The following is an 18,061-nucleotide window of genomic DNA, read 5'->3' as shown; positions in this document are numbered from 1 at the left end:
ACAAAGTTGCTCTACTCGTTGGTGTTTAGAAAATTTCAATGTACACTCCAGATTATGCAGCATCATTCAAACACGACCGCTTATTAGGCTTAAAATGGGTATATTTCCCCTAAGTGTGTTCATTTTAGAAAACTATAAATCAGAGGTTTGAAACATTTTGAAAAGTAAGTTTCGAGTATTTTATCTCATAAGGGTTTTTTTAGGTTCATTGAGTTTTTTATTTCATTGAGGATAAAATCTAGAGTTCTATCCTATTTTGCTCAGATTTGTTCCATTCGTTGCATTTTCGGGGCACATAGCAAGGTATTTAAAATTGTAAAGTTTAATTTAATTGTATAATAGTTTTAGAAACAAACATGAGTCTCGCCGTTGCTCTTTGCGAGGCAAGGCCTGCTTCGATCGTGTTTGGCCTGCGTCGTTGTTTCGCGCGGAAGAAAAAGGAAGAAAAAAGTGATTTTGAAAGAAGCTGGCCAGTCTCGCCGTTGCTCTTTGCGAGGCAAGGCCTGCTTTGATCGTGTTTGGCCCGCGTCGTTGTTTCGCGCGGAAGAAAAAGAAGAAAAAAGTGATTTTGAAAGAAGCTGGCCAGTCTCGCCGTTGCTCTTTGCGAGGCAAGGCCTGCTTCGATCGTGTTTGGTCTGCGTCGTTGTTTCGCGCGGAAGAAAAAGAAGAAAAAAGTGATTTTGAAAGAAGCTGGCCAGTCTCGCCGTTGCTCTTTGCGAGGCAAGGCCTGCTTCGATCGTGTTTGGTCTGCGTCGTTGTTTCGCGCGGGAGAAAAAGGAAGAAAAAGTGTTTTTGAAGAAGCTGGTCAGTCTCGCCGTTGCTCTTTGCGAGGCAAGGCCTGCTTCGATCGTGTTTGGCCTGCGTCGTTGTGTCGAGCGGGAGAAAAAGAAGAACACATCCTTGAAATTGCAGCGTCATCACTATTCGTGTTACAATCATGCATGTCTTTCTGAATCATTAGTTTCTGAACTATTTATATTTTTCTCAGCTTCCTGGAATCGTCCTTAAATTAACTGCTAACATGTATCTATTCACTATGTGATTTATTTATATTTTTCTAATCCTTTATCATACCATTTTCCCATAAAGTATACATTTAAATTGCATGAACTAACGATACTTTAAAAAACAGCAATGGATCGATCTGGGGCATTTGTTTTAAAATTATTGCTATTTTTTTACAGCTTCCTGGAATGAATTTGCTGCTGATATGTAAATTTATTTGAATGTTCAAATTATTTATGTTCCTATTGCTTTTACTTTATCTCACCATTTCCTCATACCATATATGATCAAATCACATAAACTAACGACACTTATTAAAACAGCAAGGGAACCATCAGGAGCATTTGTATTTTAAATGATTTTTTTTTTACAGTTTCCTGGAATCATCTGGATTGTATATATTATCATAACAAAACTATATGCATATTAGATAATACTCTACAGACTCGGTGTTTCTGTTGTTTTATTTGTGGTTCCATCTCGAGTTTTAGTTTTTAAATAATTGTTGATTTTTACAGCTTCCTGGAATTCTTTGAAATTAACTGTCTACATGTAAATGTATCTACTCACTATGATTTATTTAAATGTTCATATTATTTCTCATCCTATACCTTTCCTGTAACATACCATCTCCTCATACCATATATGATCAAATTGCTTAAATTAACGAAACTTTCTAAAACAGCATGGGAACCATCTGGAGCATTTAGATTTAAATTTACTGCTTTTTTTTTACAGCTTCCTGGAATCATCTTGATTATATTTATATTTATTCTATTTACTATATTTATTATATTTATTCTTATTACAAACTATATGCTTTTATATAATACACTACAGACTCACATTTACACTAACAAACCTCCAAATCATTTAATACATTACGCATTGAACCATTTTCATCGGCCCGATGAAATTCCCATAACCCCCATTCCAAACCTCCCAAAAATATTCCGTTCACTTTTAAAAGTCGCATGGGTTCCCTGCACTTTTGCCACTAGTGAACAACAAAAACATCCCCTCCCAAATCCCCACGGGACTGTATGGGCGTAGCCTTGGAGCACAGTGTGGAAATTTACGTTCTTAGATATTTTTGGTTGTACCGGGCAGCAATCAAATTGTCTAAAAATATTGAATTGACCATTGTGGCACCCCCTACAGCGTGGTGCAGACCCGTAATGCTATGCTATGCTATGCTATAATAGTTTTAGAAACAAACATTTTTGATTGAATATTCATTTCAAAACAGGTTTTGGAAATTTAAAAGGTTAATTTTTAAGTATTGGTCTGGGAGACCAAACAGATAAAACAATTCATTATATTTGTATATTTTTATTTTATTTCTATTGGTAATTTATTACGTGAGAAGGGAATCTAAGAGTGCTGAGAAGTCTTTACTGGCAAGATCTGAATAAATTTCAAATCACAACCAAAAATAAACCTAAAACAAACATTTTTTCAAGACTACTCCTCTGACTAGTCCCAACAACGTACTCGATCCTCCCGATTCAAACCAATCCTGCTCCGTATCACGGCACAATGATATGTGTTGATGAATGGTGTGCAAAGATAGTTGAGATATAGCAATTGTTGCTGCTGCTGCAATGTTGTTCCACGTAACGCTATGAACAACATACCCCGGTCGTGGCACAGACACTTCCGGAGTGGTCCAAACACTTCTCACTTGCATCGTGGAGTGGCAAAGGAAGTTTGGAGCGATACATAAAACATAAGGGGCCTTTGCTAGATTACGTTTTCTGGAGCAATATTTTTCCGTTACTTTTATTTATTGCACAGGGAGCATACATGGCAACATAAATATTGCACATAATTTTTATGTGTTTTATGGAGACGTGGATTTCATTACATTTCTTTGCCACCTTCACCAAAACTGAAGAGTGCGGAAACCAGACGTGGTACTGCAAGTGGTTTTTCCTTTTTATTCAACGAACGAAATGGGAGGGAAAAACCTCGACTGTTTTTCCTTCTTTCTTCTGCTGTGTGTTGGAGAAGGGTAGGTTTTCTGATGAATGAAAACGCTTGGTGGTTCACCCCTTTTTTCCATGCTCCAAGAAGGGCGGAGTGTTTCTGTCATTGTGAGAGCTTCTTTTTGCAACATTTCGGGAAGTAGAATAAGTGCAAGTCCCGGCGCGTCCCATTCAGCGAAACCGAGTGCAAAGTCCTCACTGTCATAATGCACGAATGACACGTTTTCGGAAGACGAGTGCAGCTCTTGGTTTTGTCTGTTCTGGAGATGGAGTGTTTCTGGTTTTGTTTTTTTTTTGTTTATTTCAATCTGGTTATTTCGTGTAATACATCTGGTTTATGTCTTATGTTGTTGGACTATTTGTGTTTAATATTATGCGGATATCAATTTGGTTTATTTGCCTCCTCATTTCATCACTTCACATCAGTATTTGAGATCTCTAAAGAAACACTTTTTGGTCAATGTAGAGACGCTTGTTGGGACTTGTCGAATACTGAAATGAAATAGAACATCAATTTCAACACAATTTGAAAAAAAAAAAACCCAATTAGTCTCTTACTTTGCCCTGTAGAAGCACCGTCGAATCAGATCCATAATCTCCGTCAAATCTTTGTCTTCGTGTTCTTTGATGAGTGATAGTAATATCTGAATGAAATAAGTTCCTCTTTCGGAGTCTCTGAATGAAATGGTTCCTGAAATAGAAAATCTATTTCTGAACAATTCTTTATAATCACCGATCTATCATACCTTCATAAGTACTGTAACACTTGATAATATTTGCTTTGTTTTTTTGTACAATTCTGGCAGCATCCGAATCCATTATATCATTTCCTCTGCAAGCTTGAATAAAAAACAAAATTGGCTTTTCTTTGAGGGTGCAGTTTTTCACTATTGGATCCACAATATCTGGCTCCAGATCAAACAATCCATCGTAAGCATGAATGTGGTCATCGATGTCACCGTGGCTCATAATAATCACCAAAAGGCTTGAATACCTAGTGAAATCCTTTATGGAAACTGAAATAAACAATTCTGATCACTTGAAAAACTAAAAAAAAAATTACTTAAAACTACTTACTTTTCTTCATTTTGTCCTCCAAGCGCAGCAGTGAATAATTTTCACAAATATCCAGCGAATTTGTGCGATAGGTTTTGCAAAAATCCTTCACAAAGCTCAGGTCCTTTTCGCTGCCAGCTCGAAAGCTCATCGGAGGCTTGAAGCTGCGGTTGTGGATCACCAGTACGTAGCAGGGTCCATCGCTCAAGTTGTACGCCTCGTTCTCATCACTTAAATGATTAATAAGCCGATTTTTTTTTGGATTCTTATAATATTAAGTATATTTTTCACAGCATACATACCAACTTAAATTTGAAATATCTGGAAAATTTTCCGAACTACTACTGCTGCTTCGTGAGCCCCTTTTAGCTTCGACAAATCTGTGAGCATCTGCACTCAAAACAGGTTTTGATTTTTGGAAGAGTTTCGCCATAGTGACTTCAATCGTTAGCTCTAAACCCGAATGCGATTAATTAATTTACGAACCAGCTGTGTTAACTACCGATGGTGAAATGTGGGCCATGACCTAGTGTTGGAGTTTATTTAAACATCAGCTTATCTCCTTGCGAATATTTATATCGATGCGTTGCTGGTCAGTGCGTTATGATTAGTTGGAAATTTGTTTGTTAGAAAAACGTGTTGAAACGCGATGTTCCTTGTGATGGGCTTAATTCATTTTTTCAGGGTTGTTTGTTTTTTTTGATTGTTAAATTTTATTTAAACACTATTTAAATCGATAGTTTGCTGATCTGAAATAAAAATATTTGCTTTTTTTTGCATTAATCTATATTTAGAATTTAAGTACCCATGATTGGAATAAAAACTGATGAACTTTATTCATTTTGTCCTTTTTTAGTTCCACCAAATACGATCTATAATTTCTGTCCATTCCTTGTTTTCATACCTTTGATGGCAGGTAGTGGTATATGAATGAAATAAGTTAACAAAGTTAAAAAGTTGATCCATGGATGGCGGTTATATTTCAACATAATTAAAATAACATTTTTTATGATTTTATAAGTATCGTAAAACAGGGTAACTTTGATAGGTTTGAGATTTTTCTGAAAAATGAAGTTTTTGAGAAGTGTCCAAAGTACTTCAAGAAAAAGTTTACATACAATTTTGAAAAGTTCATAAAGTTATTTTTGAAACAAATTCCAAAACATCTTCTAATTAATGAGCATTTTCGGCAGAGCAATTTATATATAAAGTGTGAAAACTTTTGATTCGTGCTTCGAATTTAGTTGAAATACAATAAAAAAACGAAGCGACGGCCCCGGATACCCATATTTACACAAAGAATTTAAGAGCGCCCACCGTGGGATTCGAACCAGCAACCTCTGGATTGTGACCCCAGTGCGCGGTCCGATTGATCCACACGGCCGGGACAATATGAATCGATTATTTTACAAACAAAACTAATTTTAATGAACTTTAGACAATATTCTGAAATTTGCCTGAAAATTTAGACGTATTTAGTTAAAAAGCTTATCAACTAAGTTAACTAAAATAAACATTGATATTTTTCTAAACAGCTATATCAGCAGCCTAAGTGATGATAGATTTGACGTAAAAATAAAATTTAAACACTTTAAATATGATTTTAACTAGAAAAACTATGACTATCAAAAACTCCCTGGAATTTAAAATAATTTTTTTTTATCATTATTGAAAAAACTTTTTTCCTAAAATGGGTGGCCGACCCAGTACATGTTTAAAAAATGGTTGAGACAAACCTTACCAATTGAAAAATATTCCAAAAGTAAATTGCAATCCTATCAATGTCACCCCAGTTTACGGTATGTAATATTCATTTTGTTTGTTTTGTTTATTTTTTACAATTTATCGTTCAAATTATTCAACAAAATTATTTTAAATCGAAGTTTAATCCATACCATCTGTTTTGACGATCTGTAAAATTTCAGTTATAAGATAAACGAAAAACATTCATGAATTGATTATCCGAAGTTCCTTTGAAATCACCAGACGATAAACTCTGGACTATACTTGCTAGCTCGTTAAAACGAGTTTACACATGTTTTGCCATGTAGCCAATTTTTAGGAAAATTGTTGTTATTTTGATTTTAATCATTGGTTGTTTTGGAAGCACCCACGCTTCACCAATCAATCTAAAAGTGATAAGATATTACAATACACAATACACAACGTGAAAGCAAAAAAATTATACGACTGCATGACTAATTCAACGTCAAATTTTCAAATAACACCTAGGCATTGCGTGAGACAAAGCTATTTTTAAAACGTTAGAAGAGAATTGTGCACTGCACATTAAAAAACTTTGATTTAATTTTACCACTTTTTTTATTAGTGAAATTTCAAAATCAGTTTTAAATACTAAAGTTGCTGTTTCTCCTTGTATTTAGACAACTTGGTCTATCAAAACCCAAATGCCATCGCGTTGCGTATGCAATAAATCGAGCTGGTAGGTAGTTCTGCAAAAAGAGATTTTAACCAGTTAGAGTTTTGAATGATGATAATAAATCTATAATATGCTCTTCGCACTCCGCGGAAAAGTTGTTCCATCCCAATCCAATCTATTATAATCCTAACGCAGCCAGTCTTTCGAGAGCATCCTGGAAAATGCCTTTGGTTAATTAACGCTTTACATCCTCTTGTCATTATTAACATTTGCACTGTTCCATTGCAAAAGATTGTATTGAAACATCACAAGCATTAATGTGGCCAGGCCAACTGCGTAAAGTTAACCGCAAAGATGACTCGTTGAATTGGATTGAGTTTGAGCCTAAATGTTCAAACAACAATACAATTCTGAATCTACAGGGGAGGAAAAAACGTGGGGATCCTCACGTTCCTGTTTTTTAGAGCAATTTATCGTTGGGAGCCACAATGCTAAGAAGTTTTGGCGCTCCGGGACTCATTCGTTCCCGCGGCAAAGTTGTCCCTTGGAACACAAACTCATAAGGATTTTGAAAATAAATAAAAAATCATCCATAAACCACGTGCACACTTTAGGATTTTTGTATGGACAATTGCCACAGTAAAGAGAGGCCGTTTGAGATTTCCATAAAATTAACCACGAGGATGGCATTTTTTGCCTCAAAAACTGTGAAAATCAGATACCGTCAGTGGGGGTGATTATGGGTCAAAAAACGATGCACCTCTCGTAATTTCTTAACAACAAAAACAATTTAAATAACATCGAAAATCTTTTATCGTAGAATTGTTCTTAGATAGTCTACTAACATTTTCCCAAAATATGGTGTAATTTGATGGACTGTACCTTAAATGGCAAACGTATGCAAATTGACCCAATCTCACCCCTTAGAGGGGGTGACATTGGGTCAAATGAAACTAAAATGATGCCTAAATACAACGATATGGTAAAAACAAGTCATCCAACAGTGTTTCTTGTTCGAGGGAATCGTATTGACATGCTAAAATGTTTGAAGAAGAGATTTTCAAACATTTGGGTACTTTATGATCAATTCCAACAAAAATTTTAAATAGTTGATTTTTTGAGAGGTAATTTTTGGCCAAAAACGTACCTCAACTTTAGACAACTGCTAAAATGACAGGATTTGTTCTAGGAACGAGATTTTTTCAGCACAACCCTTTTAACAAAATTTAGTTTCATTGAGAAGTACCTGAGAAATGGTAAAATCCATAAAAAATACTTTGACCCAATCTCACCCCTCTGACCCAATGTCACCCCCACTGACGATAGCTAATTGTTATACAAGTCCTAACCCATATATTATTATTCAGCAATTCCCCACGAAAACAGCATGAAAAACAAACAAAAGTGCTCAGATCGGGGTCAAAATTTTTCTGAGGGTTCCCTGGCCGAAATAATTAGACCCGTTTTTATTTTTGGCCATTAGGGTGACCTACGCCGTGTTAGGGTGGTCTAAAAAATGACAATTTTCGTCGATTTTCGCAAAAACCACTTTTTTCAAAAAAATCATAACTCCTCGCCATTTCAACCGATTTCAACTGTCTTATACGCAAATGAAAGGTGATAAGTTGACCTTTCAAAGAAAAATAATAAGAAGTTTCAGAAATCTAGCCTAACATATGAAAAGGGCGTATGAAACTTTAAAATGCCGTTTTGAAGGTGTCTGGACCAAAGAGCCTATGTCTGGAAATATTTTTATCGGATTCCCCGGACATTTTTACGTAACATACTAAAAAATGGAAGGAGTTCATTAACAGGATTCCGAGATATGATTTTTCAAAAATAAAATTCGTGTTTTTCGACGCGCCGCGCGCAAAAACCGGAAAATGACGAAATCAAAAAATCAACTTTTTTCAATAAAACTGCGATAACTTTAAAATTTCAGCCATGGAAGCCATAGATGTTTGGGTACCAAACTTTTTGTAATTACAAGACGCAACTCGACGAAAATGCCAATTTTTCAGACCACCCTAACACGGCGTAGGTCACCCTAATGGCCAAACAAAAAAATACGGGTCTAATTATTTCGGCCAGGGGACCCCCAGAAAAACTTTGAGCCCGATCTGAGCTCTTTTATTTTTTCCATGCTGTTTTCGTGGGGAATTGCTGATTTATAATACTTTAAAAAAAGATTATTACGTCATTTGAAAAGTGAACATAACCAAGTTCGAGAACAACATTCAAGATATTATTCGTGTAGTTACTTCATGATCTCTGGCCGTTTCTGTTTTATTTTATTTTATTTATTTGCGTTTTAGGGACACATAACTGAAGAGTCATTCGGGTCGGGTAGATGCTTTTGTAGAAAAAACTCATGTCAATCTTTGATCCATTCTGTCATATAATCAATTACAATAATTCTCATACATTACATTCGAGACACCTGGCTATACGTGAATATACCTGTTTGTTGTCAAAATTTCCTCGAAAAATTAGCACTGATACGTTTGATAGCCGGTGAAATATTTTGTTTGCGTCAAACCATGACCTACCTTGGGATATGCTGATAAAAAAATGTTCGTGTAAGTGTTAATCTAGAGAATAAGTCATGCTCTATAAATTGCAAAGTAGGGTGACAAGATAAAATGGAAATTTTGGAAAAAGCCAGATCCCACTACATTTTCAATTCCTCAGTTAACTAAGTAACTGTGCCAATTTTTAGTTAAGTGAAGATATTTTTTTTTCTGATATGAAATAAGTTCCGCTTTGGTTGTGCCTGGGGTTTATACTATCATTACAGGCCCGTAGCCAGGGGGTGGGCTTCGGGCTGAAGCCCTCCCCCCCCCGAAATTTTTGGAAGATATATGGGAGAGAGGGAAGAAGAAGAAAAGAAGAAGACAAATTCTTCTTCAAGCCCCCGAACCCAAATTGTGGCTACACTTCTGTATTACTAGCAGATATTTTTTTAAAGATAAACAAGAAGAATTGAGCATAAAACAATGCACAGTTTGTGTTAATGAATTCTGATTTATTTTCGGCATTTAATTTTAAAATACATCAAGTTAAGCTAATACTAAAAACTAACCCAGAGAGTATGCAAAATAGGTACTACAAGTTTACAATTAACTTAATACTACCGTAGAACAATTATCATTTAAGGTCCCGAAAGTAAAACTTTTTAGTCAGCGTCGAGGTGTCGGTTGGGGCTTGCGGGACTCTAGAATGAAAAAGAAAAGATTAGTTTTTAAATAAAAAATTGACTCGTTTAGAAAGTTACTTGTCATCCTTGAATCGCTTTCGTGTAAGTATCATCAGATCAGCAACGTCCTTATCACCCTGCTCGTCGATGAGAGTGAACAGTGTTTGTATGAAGTAGGTTCCTAGACTTGTGTCCCTCAGAGAAACCGTTCCTGTAATTCTCAATGAAAACTCTGTTTTAGAAACAACTAAGAAAATTTAGTTGAATATTACCTTCATAAGTACTGTAACACTTAAGCATGTCATTTTTGTTCGTTGCAACCGAGGTTGCATCATGCTGCATCGTTGCACTGCCCTTGCAAGCCTGGATGAAGAACAGCTTTGGCTTGTCTTTGAGGGTGGTGTTCGTCAGTACGCGCTCAACCACTTCCTGTTCAAAGTTGTACAGCGTATCGTACGCTTGGATTCGGTCTTTGGTTTCACCGTGGCTCATGACAATCACGAGCAGGCAGGAGTACTTGCTGAAGTCTTTTTCTGCAACTGTTTTGAAATGTTAGGTTATTTTGGTAAATTTTCTGTTAAGGATGTTATCTTACTTTTCCTCATCTTATCCTTGATCCGCAACACGGTGTAATTCTCGCAGATGTCCGGCTTCTTCACGCGATACTTGGTGAAGATGTGCTTCAAAAGCTGCAAATCCTTCTCGCTGCCCTCCCTGATGGCCTTAGCATTTTTGAAGTGTTTGTGGTGGAAAATTAGAACGTAGCCTTTTTGATTCCGCAAGTTGTACCGCTCCACGGAACTGCTGTAAATTTTAGAAAATCATAATCTATAAATAAACGGTACAGCTGTTTTGATAAAGATATCAAGACAACAACCAAACTATCTCAATTCGAGTGAGATAAGATTACGTGCTAGTTGTTGTGGCTTAAGCTACACGCATAGCGAATTTCACAATCAATTCTTGAATGAACTCACCTAGCTGTACTGGAGGTTGATCCGAAAGGCGACCGAACGATTCCTGAAGAGGTCGATGGACCTGAGTAGCTGCTTGAAGGCCGGACAGAAGAAGCTGCTGTAAGTCCGCTGTTCCCAGAACTGTAATCAAACAAGTTATCTTTGTTATCGAATTGAGATAACACATCAAACTGTGCAAACCTGAACGAGCTTCCCGTGTAAGGTTTCGCGTCCCAGATGGTCTTCTGGGGAAGAGGACTCAACGGAGGTCTTCCCGTAGTCACTGAGTTGCTGCTGAGTAGTGCCGGAGGTCGATTAATGCTAGAGGTAGACCGCTCCAACCGGTTGCTACCGTAACCTCCCAAAGCTCCAATGGCCGCTCCGGCGACATTTCCGGAGTAAGATTGTCCAAGAGGCCCACGCACGGAGTTGTACGGCCTTTCATTACGATTGATTGCTGTTGGTGAGTTGGTGATAGCCGTCGCTGAACTCCGCCGGAAGGCGCCTTGATGTTGGGTTGAGGAACTGCTGTTCGAATTCACCATGGAAGACATAATTCCACCAGAAATGACCGTCTTTGACGTGGTGGACGAAGATGTGGCCGTTGCTGTTCGATAGCTGTACTGCTGCGATGAGCTGGAGAACGTGGACTTGGTGCCTTTGTTGTACATTTTTTCGGCGGTGGTGTGATGACTCAGTTTTTCCAACCTTGAACCGGTCTTCCCTGCCGTTGGACGTCGACTGTGGACTTGTTTTGGCGCTACGCGTCGAAGTTGACATTAGTTTAGATAAGACGTGTGGTGTGATAACACGTAGAGTTGAGTAGAATCGGTGCGGTTGAGGTGGTTTGTGCGACTGGGACGTGATATGACGTTCGAATTCACCATTTTATGATAAGAGAATTAATTTCTGATTTTCGCGGAATTCAAATTTGTCGTTGGTTGTTGGGAGAATGTAGCTGAACGATTTGAATACATAACAAATTTCAGCAAATATTTAAGATCCAGTTCCACCAAAGTTATACCAAGTAGCATAGAATAACTTTATTTCTTAATTTAAAATCTTTTCAACAATTACATTCAACCGCTTAAACTTTTTTCAAGAATTCCATGTTTTTTTCAAAAACAGTTTATTTAAATAGCATTTTTTTAAATAGTGATTTCAACATAACAAATTTAAACTTAAGAGTGTGCAAATCTAATTGCAGAGCAAAAATAAGTAAGGCTAATTTTAACTAAAAATATCAAATGTTTCATCTTTCAACATTGAAAATTTTACAATTAGTTGCTCAGTTATTGCCATTTGAAAATGTGATAATGTTTGGATAAGGCAATGTCTCTTAGGCAATTTCAATGGTTTTTTTCTGAACAAAATATTTTTATGAACAGAAAATCCTGAAAATATTTTGAAAAATCGAAAAAAGGAAATTTGTCAGTCAAATTGCGTATTTTATTTCACTTAAAAAACTGAAGTAAAAAAAATAGCCAAAATTTCTATTTTTGTCAAAAAATGCATTTTGTTTTTCAAAATCATAACTAAACGGGATTTTTTTGTCCATGCTTATGTATGGCTCGGTTTTTTGTCCCCTAAAATTCATCAAATTATTTCAAAAATGAAAAAATACCTATTTTTGGATTTTTTTTGTGAAAAAAGTTGATTTAAAAATCAGCAAAAAATCCATGCATCTATTTTTTCTGAATAGTTCTAATCAAACTACAATTTTGATCAAAAATTCCTTGAAAAGATACCGATTTTAGAACATTTACGTACCATTTTTGTATGAACAGCTGCCAAAATTGTATGGAGACTTGTATGGGTTACCAAAGACACAAAATGGCTTCACTGGTCATATGAAAGGCCCGCAAAAAGTTTGAGCCAAATAAAAAAAATTGCAGAAAGGACGAAATCGGCTGGTTTCGTAAAGAATTGTGAGTTTGAGGTGAAATATTTAGAAAGTTCCAAGTTTGATCAAATTAATTAGATATTGATTTTTACATAAAATATAAATTTTTGGTGCAAGCAAAATCATTTTTTTAAACATGATTAATAAGTTTTCCAAGTTTACTAAGAAATTTGTTCTACTGAAAACACCTATAATTATGGAGAAAGTATTTAATTCTGTTTCGATAACACTTAAAACTTGCGATTCAAAATCCAATTTCGAATGTTCTAATTGTAAAATTGTCTGCGGAACTCAATAATGCAGCTCGTTTTCTGATTTAAATTTATTGTAATTGAGAAAAACATGACACTTTGTTTTTATTGATATAATCTTATTTAACAATGTTTTCATAATTATAGTTAACTGACTTTTGATACATTTAAAAAATTGTTAAAAACCACTTCATGAGATTCTTTGAAGACTTCTTTGCCAAGATCATACCATAACGTTCTATACGTTTGTATTTAACTCACAATTTTCATCATGCTAAAAAGAATCTTAAACCTATCAATCTCACCCCGGCTATCAAAGCCTCCCCGGTTTGTTAGGTATTTTCTTGAAGCTTTCATATCAGTCAAAGGTTGGGTCACCAATTTTAAAAAGAAGAAATCCTTTTAGAAACTCAATAGCAGTGGAGGCCATAGGCACTACTTTAAAGTCTTTTCAATTTGGTTATTTTTGGTTTATACTGAAAGTTGCTTTAATCGTAAACAAAGCACTTTATTATTTTTTTATGAAAAAAATATTATTTTTATGATTTCTATTTTTATTTATTTATTTATTTATTTATTCGTCAAACATACGTAGACTACATGATCGTTGCTTAGTTTCTAATTACAAGGGGGGAACATCTATCTTTGATTGTAGAACTGTTTTTTCATGGTGGATTTTGTCATTGTGAAATCGATTATGTTATGTTTATTATGTTTTATTGGACTGAAAAAAGTTACAGAATATGTTTTTGACAATGTTTGCATAAGACTTCGAAATATATATATATATATATATATATATATATATATATATATATATATATATAAAAGAAGAGAGAGAGAGAGAGAAAGAAAAAAAAATGTCGAAAAAACTGACTATTTCCAAAAAAATGCCCAGGGAACGTGGTAAACGATTTTTACGAAAGTTTTCATGTATGAGAGAGTTGTTTCTAACATGATTTTCTATCATTTGAGAACTGAGCACATTGAATTCCTCGACTTCGTGTTTTTTTGGGACACGCAAATATATATAATTTCTATCTGGCTGAAACTTTTTTAGCATTTTCTCTATGACCAAAGGGAGCAATAAGAATCTTGGCAAAGTTGAACATTTTGATAGTTATAATTCAAGACAAAAACTTACTTTCTTATTTAAAATTAAAAAAATAAAAAGCGTGTTTATAAGCGTACACATACAGTTTGAGAAAAAATCTTGAAATTGATTATATGGCAACCCTGTTTTATGTAATGAGTATGCAAGTGAAATTTACATAAAGTTTCCTTTCTGTGAATCATTGGAAAGTTTGATGAGTATTAAAGCTTGATGATACGGCAACACTGCCTTAAACAATTCAACTCGAATTAATTTAAAACTATCAAAAATGGATGTTGATGGTTTCGTCAAATTCAAATAATACTGTTTGTGATTTCTGCCTTGAGATATTTAAGATTGTTTATCAGCTGATGCTGAATTGAAAATGACAAACAATTTGTTTTGTTCTAAAACAAGTTTAATTACATAACTTAAGGGAAAAGTTTTTTACTTCCTCAAAACATGTTTCCAAACACACACAAAAAAAGACTCACTCACTCATTCTTTTTTCTCTCAACCAACTTTTCGCTTGTCATCGCACAGAAATTACTGGTTTTACGTGCTGTCTCGCCACTTAAGTAGGTACTTGGTCAGCCCTCCCATCGTGTGGCAGAGGGCAGAACTACCTACTTCCATTAATATCCCATGCCATTGATGTCCTCGCTGGCTAGCAATAAGAAGTTCTGGTCGGCTTCCTTACAAAAACAACGGACAATAAAAGCGGAAAAGAAACTGAACCAATCCCTCAAAATCCTGCGTGCGTTAGTTTGCACTGATGGGAGCACTGTAAAAAATAGCTTTATTTTTTTCTATTTTTATTCTGAGTCTTTTCAAAATAACATAAATTAAATAAACTTGAAGTTATAATATTGCTTTGAAAATTTTTTCATGAAAAAAAAATGTTAGAAGAAAACGTGTCATTCCAGCACTACACTACACAATTAAAAGGGTCGCTTCTGTTTCTTACGTGCGTGCTTGCGTGTACTTTTCCCCTCAAGAAGCACCCGAAAGGACCGAAAAAGGTGGTGGGGCTAATGTTTCAAGAATGATGCGATTTTTTCCTTCGCTGGCGCAAATTACTTGCTCTCTCTCTCTCTCCATGCTCCTACACTGCAAGGTGCCATGAACCGTGGCGAAGAACATCCACGTGGCCATGCGATGAGGCCAACGAGCACCACCAGTCACCCCCGGGAAGTAGTGTTTGGTCAGCAAAGTGTGAGGGAGGCGAAAAAAAGTGAACACCGTCGTCCTCTATAAATAAAAGAAGAAGCCAATGTCGTAGCCGAGATGGACTCGGCGAGGAAAACATTTTTCGGGGTGCAATTTTTCGCAAATCATCGCAGGGTGAAAGAACTTTTGCTGGCTAGCTTACTTTTCAGCCGTTTTCTTTTTGCTTTGTTGGGGAATGAGGAGGAGAATCAGTTTTGATAAAGGTTGCCTCAAGTTACACAATTTTGCAAGTTTGAGTACACTGAAAAATTACAGTTCTGGAAAAGGTTTCTTGTTTCTTGTTTCTTGTTTCTTGTTTCTTGTTTCTTGTTTCTTGTTTCTTGTTTCTTGTTTCTTGTTTCTTGTTTCTTGTTTCTTGTTTCTTGTTTCTTGTTTCTTGTTTCTTGTTTCTTGTTTCTTGTTTTCCGTGCAGTTTAATTTTTTCCTCAAAATTGAACCTTGGTGACGTGCAACCGGGGGAGTGGGACGAAACGTGCGAACATTTTCCTGCTCAAACTTCCTTCGGCCAAACCTCTGCTCTGGTGATGGAAGGGATCAACGTGTGATATATTTACTTACTTTACGGGCTGTCAGAAAGTTTATGGTCATAAATAACCGAGCGAGGATTTAACTCCCCTTGGGCACCGGTTCCATCATCGTAGGAAGGTCAACCCGGGGTGAGGGTGATTTCGAGATATTCACAAAAGGACGCGTTGATAAATCGCTTTTCGGTGGCCAATGACGAGCAGATTTTTCAAACCGAAGAGAGGCGTGTTGTCCCCCTGGAGAGAGTGGTTTGGATAGTTGTCCGGTGGTCACCATGTGTCTCCATTTGTCACAAGCTAGAGGGTTCACGGGTTCTAACAAAGTGCCTTGTCATTTTCTGGAAGCACGAATAAATGAGAGGTCGAAAGGACAGTTTTTGGATGCACCTGGGCCCGCAATCTGGACATTTTTGGTTTGAATTAAATTTTTAAAACTTGCCTCAAAACTTTGAAAACCGGAAATCAAGTTAAACTCTACAAAATTGATTTAAAACTCCTCCCAAAGGAAGTTCTCGCACGTACCGACTCTGACCAAGAATGGGTCACTTGGCCAAGAACGAATTCGTCCACATTTTGCTGCATCAGGTAGAGAGATAGGATAGGTATCTGAAGAAAGCACGTCCTGGGACGTGCACTCCAACAATATGCTGGACCTTGTTCTCTTCAAGGCTCTTTGTTTACCAGAAGTGAGATCTCTTTCCCGAGAGACATAAACGAGACAAGAATTGGGACAACTTGAAGGAGATTAAAGGAAAATGGAAAAGTTCTCCAGACTTGAGGAAAACTTTGCAAATCGATTCGTTTTCTTGTTGATTTATTTTGAAGCTCCAAAGCTATTATATTCGAAACGAATCGAACAAAAAGCTCCCAAACTCAAACCTTGTAACTTGCGATCATAAATCATTCCAGCTCCAGACTGCAATAAATTGCTGTAATCTAGCCGAAAACCACATACACACATTTTATTGCCCAGTCACCACCAACCTGTACAAGTGCTGCTCGAGACCACCTCGACAAAAACCACAATAAATTTGTCCAGATTGGCCGGCATTTTCCCGAGTTGCACAAATTTGCTGCTGAAAAGTGCCAATTCTTAGCAAAACACTAATAATCCACCAAACATTAAACAGCTTATCCAAACCAGACGACATCGTCGTTTGAACCACAGACACACGGACATTATGCGTCACGGACACACATACACCAGGAGTGCAGTTGTTCCAAACAAGCTCGAAATTATTGCAATCAACATTCCAATTGAAAGTGGGCTCTAAAGGTAATTTCAGTATTTTTGAAGAAAAGTAATTTTTTCTTACAAAAACAAATTAAGATTCAGATCACATTTTTTTTGTTTCAAGCTTTCCAAAAACATCAAATTTTAACCCCAGTTGCCCCCGTCCGAATGTGAGGTTATGTGCTGCATTCGTATTCATTGCTGCCTCGCTAGTTGGGTTGGCTGGCCGGTGTTTGACATCGTACTGCAGCATAAATTTCCACCCACACACATCTATATGAATATGGTGTATTGTACAGTAGTTTTGTACCACCACCACCTACGCCTCGGAAAACATACCGGCAGGGAGCACTTTGAAAATAATAAGTGACATTTATTGAGTACTGATTTAGTCTTCAATAATAATTTTAAAAAAACTGAAAAATTTGCAAAAAAATTACAGTTATTTCTTAGCCAAAGTGTTTTTACAAAAAATACCTAGTTGTCTGTTGTAAAATAATCAAAATAAATCAACTTAATTTTTGATCCAATTTAAAAATTGCTTCAAAGTTAAGTAAAAGGGCAAAGTAAAAAAAAATCAAAAGAGTTAATTAAGCCAAAGAGCAAACAGTTTTAGGTTGCAATGAGTAAAGCTTTCTTGGTGAGATAAATAAGAAAAAAATATTGAAGTAAAGTATAAAAAGAAAGTCATGGAGCAAACGAAAAAAGAGTTAAAAAAAAGATTAAAGAAGTTAAACAAAAAAAAAACAAGAAGATAAAGAGTAAGGAGAAAAAAGAATTAAATAGCAACGGGAATAAGAAGAGAAAAGTAACATTAAAAAGCAGCAAACAATTTTGAAACAATCAGAGCTAAAGAAAAAAAACAGGAGAGAGAATGAGTAAAAAGAGTAAAACCGCAAATGAGTTAAAAAAGAAATAAAAGAAAATGGCAATGGAGCAAAGGATCAAAGAGCAAAGAAGTAAAGAAGCAAAAAGGAAAAAAGGTAAAAGTAGTAAAGAAACAAAAGAGGGAGTAAAAGAGTAAAGGAGCAGAAGAGTAAAATAAGTAAAAAGAAACTAAAAGAGTAAACGATGCAATAAGAGAAGAAATAACAAAAGATGTTCAAAAGGAACAAAGAAGTCAAGAAAAAGAATTTAATAAATAAAAAACGTTGCTTAATCCACCTTTAGGTGGGTGGTGCCTTCCTTACATTCATAAAGTTAATACACTACAGAGCCTTAAAAAGAGTATAAATAAGACTTATT

General features: G+C 35.9%; 3 protein-coding genes across 3 annotated transcripts in view; 1 reads left to right on the top strand and 2 right to left on the bottom strand.

Moving 5' to 3' along the window:
• LOC6053441 overlaps positions 1-18,061 on the top strand; it is a 769,747-nt gene that overhangs the window by 24,891 nt on the left and 726,795 nt on the right. The window lies entirely within an intron of this gene.
• LOC6045442 (caspase-7) lies at positions 3,548-8,695 on the bottom strand. Its single transcript, XM_038250496.1, has 4 exons — positions 8,691-8,695; positions 4,071-4,279; positions 3,740-4,009; positions 3,548-3,684 (listed from the first exon to the last, which is right to left on the bottom strand). The coding sequence occupies exons 1-4, from the start codon at positions 8,693-8,695 to the stop codon at positions 3,548-3,550; spliced, it is 621 nt and encodes a 206-aa protein (XP_038106424.1).
• Positions 9,564-16,747, bottom strand: LOC6045443 (caspase). Its single transcript, XM_038253401.1, has 7 exons — positions 16,567-16,747; positions 10,783-11,341; positions 10,603-10,722; positions 10,221-10,429; positions 9,898-10,164; positions 9,704-9,836; positions 9,564-9,643 (listed from the first exon to the last, which is right to left on the bottom strand). The coding sequence occupies exons 1-7, from the start codon at positions 16,631-16,633 to the stop codon at positions 9,577-9,579; spliced, it is 1,422 nt and encodes a 473-aa protein (XP_038109329.1). The 5' UTR covers positions 16,634-16,747; the 3' UTR covers positions 9,564-9,576.

This window comes from Culex quinquefasciatus, chromosome 2 (genome assembly GCF_015732765.1).
Source record: "Culex quinquefasciatus strain JHB chromosome 2, VPISU_Cqui_1.0_pri_paternal, whole genome shotgun sequence".
Classification (NCBI taxonomy): Eukaryota; Metazoa; Arthropoda; class Insecta; order Diptera; family Culicidae; genus Culex; species Culex quinquefasciatus.
This window is presented reverse-complemented; position numbering and strand designations above follow the sequence as displayed.